General features: G+C 43.0%; 1 protein-coding gene across 3 annotated transcripts in view; it reads right to left on the bottom strand.

Moving 5' to 3' along the window:
- EML4 (EMAP like 4) overlaps nucleotides 1-19423 on the bottom strand; it is a 96844-nt gene that overhangs the window by 18111 nt on the left and 59310 nt on the right. For all 3 annotated transcript variants that reach the window (XM_082217396.1, XM_082217395.1, XM_082217394.1), the window contains 10 exons: nucleotides 17414-17563; nucleotides 16479-16548; nucleotides 14758-14868; nucleotides 11819-11914; nucleotides 10844-10978; nucleotides 9309-9444; nucleotides 5772-5923; nucleotides 3404-3529; nucleotides 2787-2918; nucleotides 1355-1422 (listed from right to left, as the gene is read on the bottom strand). In XM_082217396.1, the coding sequence (XP_082073522.1) occupies nucleotides 1355-1422; nucleotides 2787-2918; nucleotides 3404-3529; nucleotides 5772-5923; nucleotides 9309-9444; nucleotides 10844-10978; nucleotides 11819-11914; nucleotides 14758-14868; nucleotides 16479-16548; nucleotides 17414-17563 (1176 nt within the window). The remainder of the gene's footprint in view (nucleotides 1-1354; nucleotides 1423-2786; nucleotides 2919-3403; nucleotides 3530-5771; nucleotides 5924-9308; nucleotides 9445-10843; nucleotides 10979-11818; nucleotides 11915-14757; nucleotides 14869-16478; nucleotides 16549-17413; nucleotides 17564-19423) is intronic.

A 19423-nucleotide genomic window follows, 5' to 3' on the forward strand; every position in this document is an offset into this window, starting at 1 on the left:
AAGCAGAGAGCGAATTTAGGTGTTAAGTTCACTTGAGGCAGTATTGTTTGCAAACTTTTTTTTATGAATAGTGTGTGCATGTGCTGTCACGAACCTTTTAAAGAAGTGGGTGGGATAGAAGGTTAAGAGAGTAACCCCATGAGATTAATTTAAAAAGAAAACCAGCAATCCTTTAGACCCCTGGGTTAGCCCTGTTAAAACTTACAAAACTTGGGCTACATGTCCACATACGAGACAATGAATGCCCCAAAGCTCCTACTTTTAACGAAGACTGGTGCTCTTTCATTCACTTGATACATGCATGGAAGGTGTCTGCTTATACAGACCACGACTCCGTGAAATGAATTTCCTGTGTATGAAAATCCAGCAGTTCACATGCAAAGCTCTGTTGGAGCTTTTTATTACTACAGCTGGGTTTCGCTTTGGGGAAAATATACATTCCTCGAGGAGCTCTCATTTCCAAGTGAAAACGTAGGCAGCAAGCAGATGGTAAACTAGCCCAGTAAAGTTGTCGCAGGCTGTGAAATGTTGGGCTTGGCTGCAAACTAAACATTAATACTTTTGATTGGTAGAAGAAAACGGGGGGGGGGGAGAGCCACTCCATAATTCTCCAAGCAATAACAAAATCGCAGATCTCTGGGAAAAAAAATCTCTTGTGCTTGGCTTTGTAGAATTGATGACTCAATTGTTAAGCAGTTGATGGATGTTTGGCAGTTTGAATGCAGAGCAAGCATGATAAATGCCTGTAGGGCTGAAACAGGGTAAAAAGACAACATATATAGGTGTTGCTGTTTTGTGTTTTTTTTGCAAGGTTCATTGGCTCCCTCTTGACAAAATTTGAATGGGATTGCATTGTAACATATCACTGTGCTGATCATCACAATACAGCCCTTCCTACCCCCTCCCAAGTATTCAGTTCCTCCAGCCTACAGAGAAGACAAAATTTTCTTATGTTTCAGCAAAATTGAGTATGGAAAACAGAGTCCTCTTATTTGGGAGAACATCTGATCTAAGGAGTTTTCCTTATTATTCCAAAAGACGTTTGCATTTTACTACCATGAAAAAACAAAGGATGACAATATGAATACACGAGATCTCTAGCTGGAGTAGGTCAGCTTTGTTTTGCTGGCATAACGATAAATTCCATTGGCTTAAAAAAAATATAAAAACATGTTAATGTGTCACCATTATATTTTTATGTTCTCTTCCCCCCCACCTCCCCAGAGGAGGTTACATACCTGATATGTAGGGAAAGGAGAATACATTGGAGTGAAACAAACAAATTACTAGAACAATTTCCTGAGATATAATAATCGCATTTGCTTCGCTTGAGCAGAGGGACAAAAGCATTTACCTTCCTGAGTGTGTTCCTATTGCTACCACTGTTCCACTTGGATGGAAGTCAGCACAATGTCCTGGTTCCTGAAAGACACATTTTGGGCTTACGATTTAGGCTGAAACCTAGTTAGCATTCACACAAAAACAACATATATGCCAAACTGCCTCACCTGGACTGAAAAAAAAGGAAAATGGAGCAAGCACCACAGTTCTAACTTATGAAGCAAGATGGCCAGTGATTGCTACAATATTTATTGTCCTCGTAGTAAGATTTGAATCAATTAACTCTTTCCCGCAAAAATAATATTTCCGAATAAATTAGTCACTCAGGTACCCTGATGATATGGAAAGAACGGTACTCCAACTCTCCATGATAAGAGATTCAATAGAAGAATACAGTATGGGGATGGGGAACCTGTAATCTTCCATCTGTTGTTGGGTATCAACCCATCAGCTCAGTCAGCGTGGTCAGGGATGGTAGCAGCTGTAGTTCAGCAACATCTGGAGGGCTAGAAATCTTAACCGCCCCCTAAAAGGTAAAGGTAAAGGGACCCCTGACCATTAGGTCCAGTCGTGACTGACTCTGGGGTTGCGGCGCTCATCTCGCTTTATTGGCCGAGGGAGCTGGCATACAGCTTCCGGGTTATGTGGCCAGCATGACTAAGCCGCTTCTGGAAAACCAGAGCAGCACATGGAAACGCCGTTTACCTTCCCGCTGGAGTGGTACCTATTTATCTACTTTGACGTGCTTTCGAACTGCTAGGTTTTCAGGAGCAGGGACCGAGCAACGGGAGCTCACCCCGTCGCGGGTATTCGAACTGCCGACCTTCTGATTGGCAAGTCCTAGGCTCTGTGGTTTAACCCACAGCGCCACCCGCGTCCCCTACCTCATGCCTAATTTTGAAGGGGACAATGCAAGAGCGTCTTCACTGTCCCTAATTACTAAAGCACAGTATATGTGTGTAGTGCAAGGAAGATACCAAGCTTACTAGCTTCAATGAAGGGGAACCGTAAGTAAATGAAAAATGAAGAAGAAACTTAGGGTTGCCTTCAACTAACCCTTACCCAGAGCAGACCCAATGAAACTAATGACCTGAAGTTAGTTCTGTCCATTAATTCCAAAAGGCCTATGTCTACAATCCTGAGGTTCCATGTTCATATGACCACTAACCAGACTATATTAACACCACACTTTTCTATTGTTCTTAATAACATGCGTACAAAAACACTGCCAACCCTCCTCCACACCAACAAGGCCCAATGACAAAGCACATGTGCTCTACTTCTGAGCTATGCCCCGCCCCTGACACTGCAAAGGCACTGCCATTGCTTGTTATGAGATGTAGTAGTACAGGCTGGCTCCACCCCTAAGAGGAAGCTCTACTTGTGTAGGCAGGGAAGCGTCCTACGATTACAGCTGACAACTTCAGAAAAAGAAGCTCGCATACCTCCACCAACCTGGTCCATTCAAGTGTGTGGTCCGCTGAGTTCCACATACAAACTTGCCCATCTTGAGCACACGTTAAGAAGAGATCTTTAAAAGGATGTGTCGCCAGGCCCCAGAGCTCATCTGTGTGCCCCTATAATGTAAGCAAAGCAAACCTGAATTACTGGACAGATATCTATAACCTGTAAAGGTAAAGGGTAAAGGGACCCCTGACCATTAGGTTCAAGTCGTGACCGATTCTGGGGTTGCGGCGTTCATCTTGCCGAGGGAGCCAGCGTACAGCTTCCGGGTCATGTGGCCAGCATGACTAAGCCGCTTCTGGTGGACCAGAGAAGCACGGAAACGCCGTTTACCTTTCTGCTGGAGTGGTACCTATTTATCTACTTGCACTTTGACATGCTTTCGAACTGCTAGGTTGGCAGGAGCAGGGACCGAGCAACGGGAGCTCACCCCATCACAGGGATTTGAACTGCCGACCTTCTGATCGGCAAGTCCTAGGCTCTGTGGTTTAACCCACAGCACCACCCGCGTCCCTCTATAACCTGTACCAAACCAATTAAATCTCAATGGCGCAGCTGAAGTAGCGGGTGGGTTGGAAAGGGGGCGAAGTGAACTCACCTGTACTTCCACTTGGAAACCGTCATTAAATGTTCCCCGCAAAATAAAATTCCGCGAAGTGCCAAGTAGAAATTGGTCAGCTTTGCCTTCTGCTACAGCTCTGATTGTCCCATACTGATCAGGAACCTAATAAAACAGATTTCCCATAAGCTCAATTATTTTAGTCCTCAGAGCATAACAGTTATAATTTCTAAAAACAATAGCATCTTGAAGCACATGCAGAGCTGAGGAGGAATTTGGAAATGGGTCTAAATCGGCACCAAACTATTTTAAATCTAGTGCTCCGCTCATGACATACACTACAATACTTGTAAAGAACACATTGAATGGAGTGGAGTAAGGACAGCTATCAATATTTGCCTAACAGGCTAGTGGTTAGATTTGAGGGACATCCCTGCTGGTTAGACCCCCTGCTGCCAACGTATCCTCCCACTTCTCCCAAAGCAAGGCTTTTCTGGACTTGAGGAGGGATTGGCAGGGAAGGCAGAGTGCCCAGAGACAGGAGTGCGAGATCCAGTTTGGAAAATGGGTCTGCTTAAAGGGCAAACTGTGCTCGCCTCAAACAGAGCTGCTCAAATGAAGACTGACTCTGTCCCTACTCATCAATAGGAGCAGCCTGGATTATTGAAGCATAAATGAAATGTTTCCTTGGTGCCGATGACAGCAGCATTTAGAAGTTGCTTGCTGGGTTAAGTGTAGCTGCAGTGCTAGTTTCCTGGCAAGGAAAGGAGGGGTGAGCGGGATGGGAGGGGAAGTTTGTGTGGTGCAAATGCAAGTGGAGCCAACTTGATCTTCCTGCCTGTGAATTTACACCATACTGACCTCTCCATTTCCTTGCCCCTCCTGGTGTGAAACTGACCTGCCAGGAAGCTAGCATAGTGGCTCCACCACATCTGGCAAGACGCTTCTGGCAACTATGTTTTTAAAGGCCACTTAAAAGGAGCAATCCCACTAAATTCTATAAGTGGTGGGGATGATTCTTAGAATGCACCATTAAGGAGTTGTGTTGCACTGCTATCTGATTTCAGAAACACAAGCGTTGAAGAAGACTTCAGAATGGATACAAACAAGGAAGAACCTGCTATACTGAATTCTTCGCTGCGCACCGTTTTAAGTAGTCTCAATAGAATGAAGGCTTCTCATGCAAGTATGTTAAAGACATCTCTCAACACATGAGGAACAAGCATTGGGAGTGATAAAGAATCTTAACATCAGCTGGCTGCTTCCTTACATTTTCTATTATAAAACGTTCAATTTGCTTGCCTGTCTAATGCCAAGAGGAAATAAAATGGGGGACGGGGGACAGGGGACCTCAAACTAAAAAAATGCAAAGATGTTTATCTAACTACTATATTTTTCCCAGAAGAGCTGGCAGGATTTTTCAGCATCAAATAACAGCTGTATACAGAGAACATGGCACGTTAACAAAGGGAATAGGATTAGGAGAGATAACAATCTACATCACTCAAGTTGCTGTTTACCAAGTTCAATGGTGATTTATATCCAGTTGGCATCTAACTTGTTGATTTTATTAATTATCTTTATAAAATGACTCTTTTGAAGCCATTTCCCTTACCGAACAGGTATATTAACACCCCCAGAGGCTGTGAATTCATCACCGCAAATAGAGATTAAAATGTCATTTTGCTTTTTACTGGGAGTTGCCAAGGCCAGGTGAGGGGCGTGCTGGAGTGGGACTTGGCAATTTTGGGTTCAAGCTGCCGATCACCTGTGGATTTCAAGACAAGCTGTGATGCGTCTGTCATGTTTCCCCATGTGTAAACTGGGAGTGGCACTGAACTTAACTTCACAGATAAAACCAAGGGCAGAATTAATCAGCAACATCTCTCTGCATGGTGTTCAGTAAGATGGAGCAGAGCTGCACAGACATCATTTTACACAACCCCGATTCAATGGGGCTTACTAAGGAACACTTCCCACTGGATTGAGCCCCAAGAAACGTATTGTGGCACAGACATGTGTTGGCGAGAGTCCACCACGGCAAATGTGGAAAGTGGGCATGAAGTGAGCAGGTAAAGTTGTATGAATATGACAGAAGGGAAATAGCCACATGTGGGCAGAATAGGCTCAAGGGTCTTGTGTTCCCTACCAACTCATAACGCTCACTAGGTGACTGCAGACCTAGACAATCTCTCAGGGTTGTTGTGAAGATAAAAACAGAAGGGGGTGGGAATCTTGTATACTGTTCTAAGCTCATCAGAGAAATGATGAGGTAAAAACATTAATAATGAAATCAATGAGGGGAATGTAAATGACGCTGTAAGTAGCACAGCAATAACAAGAAGAGCAACAGCAGTACCACAATTGCTACGTGGTTCCATTTCTTTGGTGACAGTAATATGCCTACCTCTATTTCCCTTTCAGGGTTCAAGTCATGATCCCACAGAATTATTTTTCTGTCCTTCCCACCTCCAGTGAGCAGCATCCCGTTCCTCATTTGGCAGAGGGTGAACACGCTGCCATTGTGAGCTTTGATTTGCCGACTGATCTGATACACACCTGTGGTCACAGCAGAAAGAGTTCTAAGTTGCTATAATGGTTTTGCCAGTTTACACAGAAGAATAATCAGAAAAATGAAAATATTACATTAAAGACAGACACTTTTTGGTGGGTGGGTGGGGTGGGTATTTTTTCCTATGTGGATGGTTTCAACAACACTGTGATTTTCTAGCCTGCCAAAACTGGAACTTAAAAGTGATTACAAAGTAGCTTCCACTGGCTTTATGATCACTCCTGTTGGGAACTTGGTGGTCAATTTCCTAACAGAGATTCTAGGCGTTCAAGGCTGCCTGAATTTGCAATCTAACTATGCTGTGGAATCTTTCGCCCTAGTCCTAGACTGGCAGAGGCTTCCCACTGCCATTCTGTAGTGACCAAAGTCCTCTCTGAATATTATAACAAAAGCATGAAGTCAGTTTGGATGACCATGTCTCAGTTTAGGAAGCTATGATATGCACAAACCTTCCGCCTGCACACTCCACACTCACGCTACCCCCTTCCATCCTCCTTTCTCAGCAGTAAGTTAGGAAACCATCAGTTAGCTATGATTTCCCATTGCATCTGAACTGGGAAACTAGGGTTTCCAGATTGGGGACAAGCTGGAATCTTAAACCACACTCCTGGTTTGGGCGGAACAAGAGACTATAGGCTTGTAAGTTTAACTGTGGTGTGCCGACAAGGGCGGGGAGGGAAATGGCTACATGTGCAGGCATAGGCTTATCTTGGCTTGCTAATGTGATGATCTGAACTGGGCCATGGAATCATAAAGATTTGGAGAATGTCTTGTAGGCCATTTAGTTCAACCACCTGCTTGAGGTAGGAAATCCAGAGCTAAGAGCCTTCCTTTCCCCCCAAGCAATGGTTGGCAAGCTTCTGCTGGAAGAGCAACAGTGAATAAGAGCTCACAATGCCTCTGGATAAATGGTCCTATTGTCAAATCGCTCCAGTAAGAAGTTTCTTCTATTGTTCAACCAAAATTTGCTCTGCTGTTAATTCAAGTCCATTAAGATCTAGTCCTTTCTTCTGGGGCAGCAAAGAAAAAGAAGAAAACGACTTCTGGAACTAAAACATATTCTGGGGCTAACTGCCTTGGTGAATCATGGTTTGAATAAAGCTACATATATGCTTTTTAAAAATGATTTTATGTCTTTTTAACTTTGATAGATAAAACAGAACCTCTAGGCTCGGAGGCAGTAGGATACTGAACGCCAGGTGCTTGGAGGGAGTACAGGGTGCTTCCGAGCTCAGAGGCTCTCATAACTAGAAGCTATCTGCCCAAATTTTCAAAAACAAGAGGTGTGTCCGCGAGAGGAGTGTGTGTGTGTGTGTGTGTGTGTGTGTGTGTGTGTGTGTGTATTGTGAGGGCCGGGGATGTCTAGGGTGGCTTTAGTAAAAGTTGGTAATGCTACGGTTTGCTATTTTTCTACATAAACACTGAAGGATGAATTCAGAAACAAATGTAAAAAAACCTCTATAAAACCTGCATTAAGTGCAGCTCAGGTGTGAATTGGATTACTGGTGTAAAGGCTTTGCACGTAACAATGTGCCCAGATATTTTAATTAGAAAACCTTACCAAATAACATTAGTTCATCTGGCTGCTACTGCAAAGGGTTGGGTTTTTTTTGTTAATCTTCAAGATTAATTTTTAAAGGGCAGATGCCATTAGGTGTGAACTACCATCTGTTCTAGGATAAAATGTATATATAACAAATGTGTGCCTAGCTTCAAAGCTCTCCATAAAACCCAAGTGAAAGTAAAAGATGCCAACTTTACTTAGCAGGCCATCCCTAGGGAGCAGTTTGCTTTATTTCTCAATGTAAGCACAGAGACACACACACAAACCTAAAACTCCATTAAAGCCATGATAAATTCAACAGCACACATCAGCCATAAAAAGCCCAACTCAACAAAATCCTGGAACCATTTAAATAATTAATACATTCAACTTTTCATTATGGAATATTTGCTATGGCAACTATAGCAAAAGAGCCATTTGCTTTAGGTGGGTTATTATGATATTAAATGTACGATCCATTTTATAATTAAAATTTTATTTTATTCTTTTCTTCAGAAAGAAAATTTGCTGAAAATATATATATTTGCAGTTAAAACGTCCTGTTCTGACAGTATGTTTTTTCTGGCATGCCCATTTAAGCCCCAGCATTTTAATTAGCTGCCAAAAACAACAATTATCCTTGGATTTAAGAGCTACCTTAGGGCTCAGCAATGCCAGACCTGCATATGGCTGGTTGCAAATAGTAATTCTTCTTTAAAATGTTAAATTGAAACAAAACGCTGGCCTATAAAGCATGCTTAACTTGAAAGGCAGAAAATTAAAATTAGAGAAAGCTCTAATGCCAGCATCTGGTACATTACTTTTTTTTTTAACGTATTCCTTTCATGTGTGTGTCAATATTAAAGACCAAATACTGCTATATAAAACTGCATTATGTTAAGACATCTTCTCCAATGTGATACATTACACACTGAAGTTAAGAGGTTTTGCATTGCTCATGCATATTTCTTAGTGTGCCTCATCCTAAGCACTGAGCAACTGCAGAAGCGATTCTTGACAATCTCATAGCCCATATGATGGCGCAGGCAGCCACATGCACCTGCTTGAGTCCCTAAGGAAAGGGGACCAAGTGTAGAATATGCTGATATTTAAGATGGCCCAGGATAGGTAAGCCAAAGGATCCATCTAGTCTAGCTCCCCAGTTTTCACAGTGGAAAGCTGGATGCCTCTGGGAAGCCCGCAAGCAAGAGATGGAAGGCAATTGTTCTTTGCCTCTTCTGTTCCCCAGCAACTGGCTTTCAGTGCCATGGTGTCCCTGAAACCGCCGGAGGTAGCAAATAATCACTGACAGGCCTGCCGTCCATGAATTTGTCTAATGTCATCTAAACCACATGCCCCCACATACTGCAGCAGCGACTTCCAATAAGCACATGCCATATGAAGAAATAGCTTCATTTTGGCCGTCCCGAATCCAAGTCTCTTCTGAAGTATACTAGTAAAAATTGTGGTTTTTAACCATGTTTAAAAATTCTTGCTGAGAAGCATGAACAGGAAAGTTAAGCGCTTGCTGATTTCGGAGCAGCCTGGGAGAAAACTGTATGGTTAGCCCGTAATATGAAAGCATGTTTTTTAAAAAAATCATTATGGCTACTGCTCCAGTGTGTCAAAATGGGAAGAAAATTTGCTGGAGGGCAGTTCACTAAGAGTCACCTGGTGTTTTTTCATGGATTGACACAACAGGCTGAAGATGTATGAAACCTGCGTGCACCTGACAATTCCTTCGACTACCTTTGTAATTCCTTGCATTTTATGAATTTTTAAACCTATCTGCCCCTATATATATAAGCCAGTTTAACAAATTGCCATACCTTTCGATCCTTTCCCAGGAGTGGCTTCTACAGCATTTTTGCTCCATATAAGCATTATCCCACCTGAGTCTCCAGTGAGAACATCTCCGTTTCCTAAAAATGCTAAGCACTGAACAAATTTGGGTTTTTCGTATTTCTAAAAAGAAAGAAAGAAAGAAGGAACAACAAAATGCATTTTTTTAAAAAAGTACAATATGCAAGGCAGATGTACAAAAGCAAAACGGGCACAATCCAAAACATCTCGTTCCAGAGACATTTCCGTGGGCTGCTTCAAACATGGTAGCACTCTCTCCATCTCAACCACTGCTTTGGAAAATGTGAGGGATGACTGCCATTCATTATGCCGTAGCACTTGAAGAAGAAGAAGAAGAAGAAGAAGAAGAAGAAGAGGAGGAGGAGTTTGGATTTGATATTCCGCTTTATCACTACCCTAAGGAGTTTCAAAGCGGCTAACATTCTCCTTTCCCTTCCTCCCCCACAACAAACACTCTGTGAGGTGAGTGGGGCTGAGAGACTTCAAAGAAGTGTGACTAGCCCAAGGTCACCCAGCAGCTGCATGTGGAGGAGCGGAGACGCAAACCCGGTTCACCAGATTACAAGTCTACCACTCTTAACCACTACAACACACTGGCTCTTGAGTAGAGCAGCAGCAGGACAAGATGCTTAGGCTGGTCTCTCCCGTTTTCTGCTTTCATTGCTGCTTCCACCCCACCCCACTCTGTGGAGTTGTATCTTGGAGACCTGTATCTTGGAGACTGAACATGAATTTAGAACTCCACAGGGATGAGGAGAATAGAGGTGCTAGAGAAACCAGAAAAGGTTTTGAAGAGGGCAGCAAAGATGTTCAGCTGAGTATGGGAAACAAGTCCAACAAGATGGATAGAACTGGGTTTATTTAGCCTGGAGAAAGGAATACTCAGCAGGGCCATGATAGTGCTCTTCAAATAAATAAAAGGCTGCCACATAGAAGAAGACTTGATTTCCGCTGCCTCAGAAGGCAGGACTATATCTAACAGGCTTGATATCACAGGAGGGAAGACTTTGGTTGAGTATTACGAAAAACCTTTCGACAGCAAGAGCGGTTCAGCGATGGAAATCGTTACCTAGAAGGGTGGCGAGCTCTCCTTTCCTACAGGTCTTCAAATGGAAGAAGGACAGCTATCTGAGGGAGATACACTCTTTCTCTGGATTCCCTATGTCAAGCTGATGGCTGGACTAGAAGATGGCCTAGAGAGCTCCATCCTGTTATTGCATGAGGTGGAGACATGATTATGAGTGGGAATATGGCTCACAAGGACAAGGTTTAGTGACCCTTGCTCAAAATCACTCTCTTGAGGCTTTGCTATGTGCATTTTACATTGGAAGTAGTTAAATGCATGTCTTTGTGTAGTCACTCAATATATTAGATATGGGACCTATTAGGCAGAACAGTCCTTTCTTCTCAACAACAGTTATCTAAGGATCATCAGTCTGATAAAATCAGATGATCTTGACTACCAAGGAAAGAAGCTTGCCCAGAGAGGAAGAATGCTTACCCCAAAAATCCCTTGCTTCCTTGTCAAAGAATTGCCGCTCCAAGTCCAGAAAAAAATATGGGATTTGCCAGATGTTATTATTGTGTCTTTGTCAGTTGGATGGAATGCTACTGCAAGAACAACTTCGTTTGTAGTCTGTTGAAACAACAAAAGGCAGTTACCACGGTTAACATTCCTGCTTACGCAGATAAGTGGAGACAATTCACCGTTATGCAAACAAATCCCACATAATGGGCATGCAAATGAGTATATTTATTAATAGCAGTTCATTCTTGCTACCTGGGGTTCTCCAAGCCACTGTCCCCTGCTCCTGCCTGCTTTGAATGTACTCCATCTTAGCCACCAGGCTCCTGAACTCTGTCCCACATTTTTAAGGAGGGCTTCCTACTTTGAAAAGAGGCTTTTTCAGAATCACCGAAGCGGGAAGGGAAATATGGAAAACCTTCCATCGTGAACTTCCTTCAGTTAATTTATCATAGGATCCAAGCCCATGTTATCTGGAATACATTCATTTCCCAATGCTAATAATATGGGGCTGAAAGCAGAAGAGATCTAGGGTTTAATCCCACCTACACACTAGCCTCTCTTCAGTTTGCAGATGTGAGAAATAGGGCGAGGGATTGAGAAAATGACATTAGGTTCTTGACACATACAATGAAAGATCCTTCATAAAGATAACTTCTGTGTCAGAAACCACGTGTGGCTTTGTAAAAGCACCAAATAAATAAAAATAAACATCATATATCCTGAACTTTTGCAAATATTTTGCTCTATGAAGCTCTAAAATAGGCTTTCTAAGATTATCTGACTTACATGGGCTTCTTAAGTTTTCCATTCACATTTCTCAATATCAAACACTGAAGAAGCTGCCATCTCAGATAACAAACATTTACTACAGTTCACAACATGTGTATCTGTGTAATGATTTTGTACATATATGTACAGGATACTGGATATATGAATTCTACTAATTACCTTAATCTCGGCTACTTTTGATCTCTTCTGCCAATCCCAGACAGTCAGCATGTGCTCGTTAGAATCATCGATCACACACAAATGTGTACCTGAGTCCTTAAGAGAAGAAATTAGCAAAGCATGTCGTCATTAGATGTAGGCTAAGCTACAAGTCAGATAGAATTCAAAACAGTGGAGAAGACCTTGCAATTGCTCCTTCCTAGACCTTGGCTACAGCTTGTGGTTAGTGAGGAGAGAGTTTAACCATAAACCCCAGTTCGGATGACATGATGAGCCAAATATTGCCTTACGGTGCAGCACTAAAAAGGGCTGAGGAGGAAAAAAATGGCTGCAACGTAGTGACCACACATTTGCTGGTCTTGGTAAGCCACAGTTTGGCCTACCAAGTCATAAGAAGCAGGCCAATGTGATGTATGCAGATAAAACTTGTACAAATCCATTTCCCTATTATTTCGATGATTATTTGAGGTTATTAATACCTAGCATTCAATATTTACAATGACGTTTTACTTACTTTCAAGTGCAGATTCACACACCAACCAGGTGCAACAACAGCAGGGCTTGGATTACATGCTCAATCTGTAAATGACTCTGAACGTGGAAGGAAATCGGCCACAAGTGGCCAGCTTAATCTTTCTGCTAGACTCTCAAGTTGCTACGTGTAAAATCTTGGCACACCAGAGCAGCTGCTGCTCATGCTGTGGTGTAGTAGTTGAGAGTGTTGGACTAGACCTGGGAGAACAGGGTTCAAATCCTCACTCAGCTGTGAAGCACGCTAGGTGACCCCGAGACAATCACACAGTAACATAAGAATACAATCGCATCTGGACAGGCTTAGGGTAGATAACATGCTCAACATTAGAAATGCTGGAAACGTCTTATCACATCCTAAAAGTCAATCCAAGCAGCTGATTTTCTCTTCTACCTTTGTCTAGTATACTGTCCACTGCCACATATCCCTAAGTACATTAAATGTCCCCAAGATGTAACACATGCACATGCTCCATTGGTGCTAAGTTAGATAAAAACTATTATTAAAGTCAGGTAGGTCACCTTTGACCTGAGAAACCTCATACTTGTTTTCTTCTTCTACAAAATCTCACTATTTTGACAAATGTAGGATGCACTGCTATCACCACCTCATCAGAGATGTAGAAATACAAATGTTTATGCTACAAACACTGATATGGCAAATGCTGAAGTACTGAGACTAGACAGTTGCTATTTAAAGAAATGGATAGGGCTAAGCTATTTTTGAAAAGGGCAGAAGTGCAAAGCAAGGGTTTCCTTATTTCCTGTTCTAGGTCAAGTCCAACATCAGAAGGGAAAACAAATCCTTTGTATCAGAGCTTGCCAAAATTTAGCCTTCCTGAACTTCCTCACAAGAAACAAATCTTTCAGCAGGTGTTGAAACAAATACACAATGCAGCCTTCATTTCTATTTCTGGCGTTGCTTGCGGACTTTGTGGGGTTCTTTTGTGTGTTGTTGTTCGGTCATCTGTCCTGTGTTGCACCATGGAGAGCTATCTACCCTCTAGAGAGCCACGTTTTAGTAGAATGTACACACCCATCCCCACAGTTCTCAACACTCTTAAGTTGCATGTTAGGTGACTCATTCTGGTTTTTCATTATTTTTCACAATTAGGGCAATTCCGGGGGGGGGGGGGATAAAATGTCATAGCATAGACTTGCTGTCAGCAACTGTCAGAACACTAATTGATGGAGATTTCCATAGGATCTGGCTGCTTGAGAACTAAAGTAGGGTTGGGGAAACCCATGGTCCTCTCGATGCTGTCGCATGCCAACTCCAATCAGCCCTAACCAGGCACTGCCAATGGTCACTGGCAGAACCTGGAATACAGTAACATCTGGGAGGCCATGGGTTTCCCATCCCTGAGCTGAAGCACCACAACTCCCATGCCACTGCACTGTGTGCATGTCATGTGTTGATCCAGCGCACCATGCTGCTGTAGGAGGATTGGCTGGAACTGCTAGGCTGACAATAACCTTAAGACAAAGCTTTGTTGTACAAAGCTACAATGCCCTGGTGCAGTTAACTAGCAAACAAGCAAACAACAAGAAGAATGCACAGAAGCTGCCTCTGAGGATGGCTGCAATTGGACAGACTGAGTTGGAAACCATGCACCAGCTTCATGAGTACAGCACTCTGCACACAATATGAAGCATCTTCTTCCATAGTGGAAAAGGAACTGATTAGCAGCATGGATGGGGCAGACTCTCCTACTCCCTTTATCTGCCACTGGATGCAGGTTTACAAACAGGTTAGCACAAGTCATACTGCAAACCCTCAAAGCTACTTAAGTCCCTTAAGTCCACAGAAGTAATGCAATATCAAGTTTTGTTGCTTAACAACAAAATACATACAAATCCACAGGTGTTTCACACAACCTTGCATATAGTAAAGGTAAAGGGACCCCTGACCATTAGGTCCAGTTGTGACCGACTTTGGAGTTGCGGCACTCATCTCGCTTTTTTGGCCAAGGGAGCCGGCGTACAGTCATGTGGCCAGCATGACTAAGCTGCTTCTGGCGAACCAGAGCAGCGCATGGAAATGCCGTTTACCTTCCCGCCGGAGTGGTACCTATTTATCTACTTGCACTTTGAAATACTTTCGAACTGCTAGGTGGGCAGGAGCAGGGACCGAGCAACGGGAGCTCACTCCATCGCAGGGATTCGAACCGCCGACCTTCTGATCGGCAAGTCCTAGGCTCTGTGGTTTAACCCACAGCGCCACCCGCGTCCCTGCATATAGTAGCTAGTTCTTTAAAAAGGTGATGTTGTGTACTATATATGCCTGTCAGCCATTTCCTTGCTGTATCTTACATGACTCTGGTTTAATTGAGAGGGAGGGGGTGATGTTGTAAAATCCAGAAACTGTTTTTTGTTTCGTTTGTTTAAAAATGCATTTCCCTGCTTACCGCTTTTGAAAAATCCAGGCATCCTACTCCACGCTCGAAAGTCCCAAGGCCAATGACTTGCAGAGTTGCCACACTCACCGAATCCCATACTCTAACATGGGGAGGCAAAGACTGAAAATGAAAACAATTTCATGGAAATGGTTACTGAAAGGAGCTGAAAATAGAAACATGCAAAATTAGCCTTACATTAAGCAGTTTAATCTTTTGGTTGAGGTGAACACCACCAATTACTAAGAAAGGAAGACCTTGCAACAATACGGGTAACTGAGCATGCTGCTTTTCAGATCAACCTTCAGAAACAGGATTTACAGTGTAATCTTATAAGTTTGCTTTAAGGCAAGTTCCAATGTTGTTTGCTCCTAGGCAAGTAGGTATAGGATTTCAGCCTTACTTGCAAACACCTTGTCACGAGAGGGGGAAAGTGCATTGAAACACCAGTCTGAATAGCAACTAACCAGGCATTTGGTAAAACAATATTTGCAATGGGTGGGATCTAGAGCTGAACAAGCTGAAATCTGTTCACATCACAGGGTTCACCCCCTCCCCAAAAAAGCCTCCCCTGAGGGATTCGTGATAACAGACACAAAAAAAGCTAATAAATCATGAAACTAGCAAAAATGACTGATGCAACAGGCTCTGAAATGAAGATTAATCTGCAATTAATCCAGAATGCGGCAGCTAGACTGGTGACTGGGAGTGGCCGCCGGGACCACATAACACCGGTCCTGAGAGATCTGCATTGGCTCCCAGTACGTTTCTGAGCACAATTCAAAGTGTTGGTGCTGACCTTTAAAGTCCTAAATGGCCTCGGTCCTGTATAGCTGAAGGAGCGTCTCCACCCCCATTATTCAGCCCGGACACTGAAACCCAGCGCCGATGGCCTTCTGGCGGTTCCCTCAGTGTGAGAAGTGAGGTTACAGGGAACCAGACAGAGGGTCTTCTCAGTAGTGGCGCCCACCCTGTGGAACACCCTCCCATCAGATGTCAAGGAAATAAGCAGCTATCCTATTTTTAAAACACATCTGAAAGCAGCCCTGTTTAGGGAAGTTTTTAATATTTAATGCTGTATTGTTTCTAACACTTGATTGGGAGCCGCCCAGAGTGGCTGGGGAAACTCAGCCAGATGGGCGGGGTATAACTAATAAAGTATTATTATATTATTAGGTCAACTATCAGCTGGTGTAACTTCATTTCTTTGGAGTGAATTAGTCAAAACGTGACCTCGGTCAAAGTGTCTCTTCCTCCCAACAGCCAAGTCATCCATCTATATATACTTTGCAGAGATGAGATTGGCTTTAAGTGCCAATCACAGCTATGCACAGGACTGTTTATGAGTGCTGCCACTTTGCTGTGTGCTCCTGCCGTGCTTTTTTGCCAAAGGCTTTGGGTCTTTTGACTAAGGCATGAGGTCATGTTTTGTTTTCCTTGAAGCTGTGAGAGCACATGAGTAGCCTCAGTTCCAGTAAGAGTTGCTCCCCCCACCCTTTGGGAAGGGGAGAGTAGAGGGATGGGAAGTCTGGCAAAAATAAATGTTTCAAGATCCCCGCGGGCCTTCTGCGGGAAATACGCAACGCACAACGCATTAAGATTATGCATGAACTTGTGCTTTTCGAATTATGCACCAGAGGTGAGCAGAAGTGAAAAGCGGACACTCCACAAGGCCTTCCTGGTTCCCATAAACACAAACCAGCTATTGAGGCAGGATTTCTTTAAAAGCTTACTCTTCCATCTTTATCCACTCCAGCTAGCTGTCCAGTTGCAATCCTGATTTTGTCTGGGTGCACAGCAAGGCTAGAAGACACAATGCCAACAAGGAAGTCACTTGTTGTGGGCCAACATTCATGGTAACAACTTGCTTTTACAAATGCCCTTTCACGGAACCCCTGTTCTGAGAAAAGAAGAGTATGACACTGAACAGCTTTTAGCACAACAGCAGCACATTGCTTCTGAGGGTTGTGCGGTCCGTGTGCAGCTTGGAGTGTGCTAAATCTGTTATATGGTGATGAAGGCAAAAATTTCATAAATATTCAATGTAGTTTTGGGACTACAATTCCCATCATCCCTGACCATTGGTCCTGTTTGCTAGGGATCATGGGAGTTGTAGTTCCAAAAAACATCCGGAGGGCCAAGTTTGCCTATGCCCAATCTAGTCCAACAGCCTGCAATGTATTCCTAGACCTCTGTAGCCTTCAGATCTCTCTCCATGCCACAACCCTCACTGAATCTGCCTTGCAGCTGGAGTGCTTTTGCCTGGCTGGAATGTGTCCTTGAACCCTTGTTTGTCTAGACAGAGAGGAGCGTGTGTGAATGTGTCAAGAAACAATCCTGCTCTACAATGGGGGGGGGGGAAATGGCATTTGTTGCTCCACCCGCTTCTCCCTCTGGCCGAGCCTGCCATTGGTTTGTGGTCCTTGGAAGGTTTCCCAGGAGGAAATGTGGTCTTAAGGCTGAAAAATGTATCCCATGCCTGCTATAGACCAAGCACCCGAGAAGGAGACTCCTCTTTCTTCCTCACTAAAAAAAACAACCTGTTGCTCTAATCCAGATTCGAATGACCTCGCTACTATTTTCAGCAGATCATTCGTGTGCAACATCTGGTACAGAATATGAATAGTCACATTTGTAAGACATACCACAGAAGCTTCACAACACTGACCATTTAATGCAGTCTGTATGTCCCAAGTAGTGGCGCTGAGTCCTCTCTTCATAGTTAAACAGTACTACCACGGATGCTATGAAATATACTATTTCTCCAGTAGGAAGGAGGTAAACATTGGCTCGACAGTCCCTTCCACGATAGCCATATCTTTTTTTTTTTTTAGGTCAAGGTTTTTAAAATCCATGAATATTAAAAGAGAATCAGTTCCACAAATCTCACACTGTGAAGGTCTGTGGCAACAGGAATGAATAGATCATTCTTTCATAATCTGCCTCAGATGTGAAACACTGTACCTCCGCCATACATATATTTTAACTTTTGGGAACTCAGGTTCCCCTTGCTTTTTGGTGTGTGTGTTAAGTAAAAGCCACATAGGAAACAAATGTACTGCAAGTTGCGTGAGTATAAAACAAACACACGAAGACTACCCTGAAGTATGAAGATTAAAACAGAGTCAAGTTTGTAAACCTGAAATATGAAATTTTCATTAGGCAATAATAGAAGCCGCTGCACAACCTTTAAGTACCTTAACCTGTTTTGCAGTCATGGAATTGCATCAGACAGCACAGGCCTTCCTATTGCTCCATTCCGGAGAGGAAGTGTATCAGTTCCATTTGGCCTTTTAAAAGAAGTGTGTGAAAATTCCAAAAGCTCCTCGCAAGGTGGCAAGACACCGCTAAGCAATTGCAAAATATTCAGAACCCTTTTTAGGATTACAGCAGGAGAAAAGTAATTTTTAAAAATATGGTGTGAAATAAAACAACTTCTGCACAATAGAAACATGAAGAAAATAAATAAAATATTATCCACCGCCTCTTTTTAGTTTCTGCTACCTGTTTCTATTTATTATTATAATGTTGGCTTCAATTGTGAGCTGCCCTGAATGTTGTATACATGACAGACAAGTGGGATATTCCTTTTTTTTTATTTAATAGAAACGAATAAAAGAGGCCCAGGTAAAGGGGAGAGAGACAGAGAGATGGGGCTGCAGGGCTTCTCTACCTGTTCTGCAGAAAAAACAGCAACTTTTGGCTTCTCCTCTCTTTGAAACCTTTAAACCCCAGCTGCTCATTACAATAATTCTGTCTAGCTGTTGTTGTTTTACTTCTTCCCTCCAAATCTCTTTTACCTTTTTGTCATGTTTTTTGCAGGGACTGTCTGGTTACTGAAATCTGTCAACTACTCTTGGGAGTCTTTTCTGACTAAAGAGTGGGATAAAAATGCTTTAAATAAATACACATAAAACATAAGGAGACTGGAAGCTAAAATACTCCTACACACACAAACACCCTTATTATTTCAGGAGATTAGCATAGTGGCAGCATCATATCTGCGCCGGTACCTTCACAAACCATGGTTAGCACTAAGTCACTGGCCTGAATCACATATTATGCTAAGCCAAACCATGGTTTAGCAAGGATGCATCTCCTAAAGGAGATCATGGCTCCTTTGCTGAGCCATGGTTTGGCTTAGTGTGTTGACCAAATCTGGGTTGATGGTTTAGCTCTCTCCAGGCTCACTAAAAGCTACAAAGGTATAGGAGCCTTAATACATCTCGTTGCACTGATATATTTTATTTGGAAACATTTCTGGGGTGTTAGCACTAGATATCCTCTACTGAACTAAATCAATCTTCCTCAATCTTGGCACCCCCTGTTCTGCTGGACTTCAGCTTCCACCTCCCCAGACAACATGCCTAACGCTCAGGGATGAAGGGGCAGGAGGTCCAACAAAGTTGGAAAAGATTGGACTATATGGGTGCTTGGATCTGATCCTGCAAATAAACTCCTAAATGTTCTCAAATGAAACAGTAACCCAATGCTTAACTGTGTGGAATGTGCAAAGCATTGGAGGGACTGTGGGAAAACGCCCGTGCCAAGCAAGAAGGAAGAAGTCAACACAAACAGCACCAGGAAACTATGAGTGGTTACCAGACGAAAACCAATAGCCTATTATTTAGTGATCCCAAAATTATTTTTCCCTTAGAGGAAGGACTTTTCTTTTTCT

The sequence above is a fragment of the Podarcis vaucheri genome, assembly GCF_965113315.1.
Source record: "Podarcis vaucheri genome assembly, chromosome: 3".
Lineage (NCBI taxonomy): Eukaryota > Metazoa > Chordata > Lepidosauria > Squamata > Lacertidae > Podarcis > Podarcis vaucheri.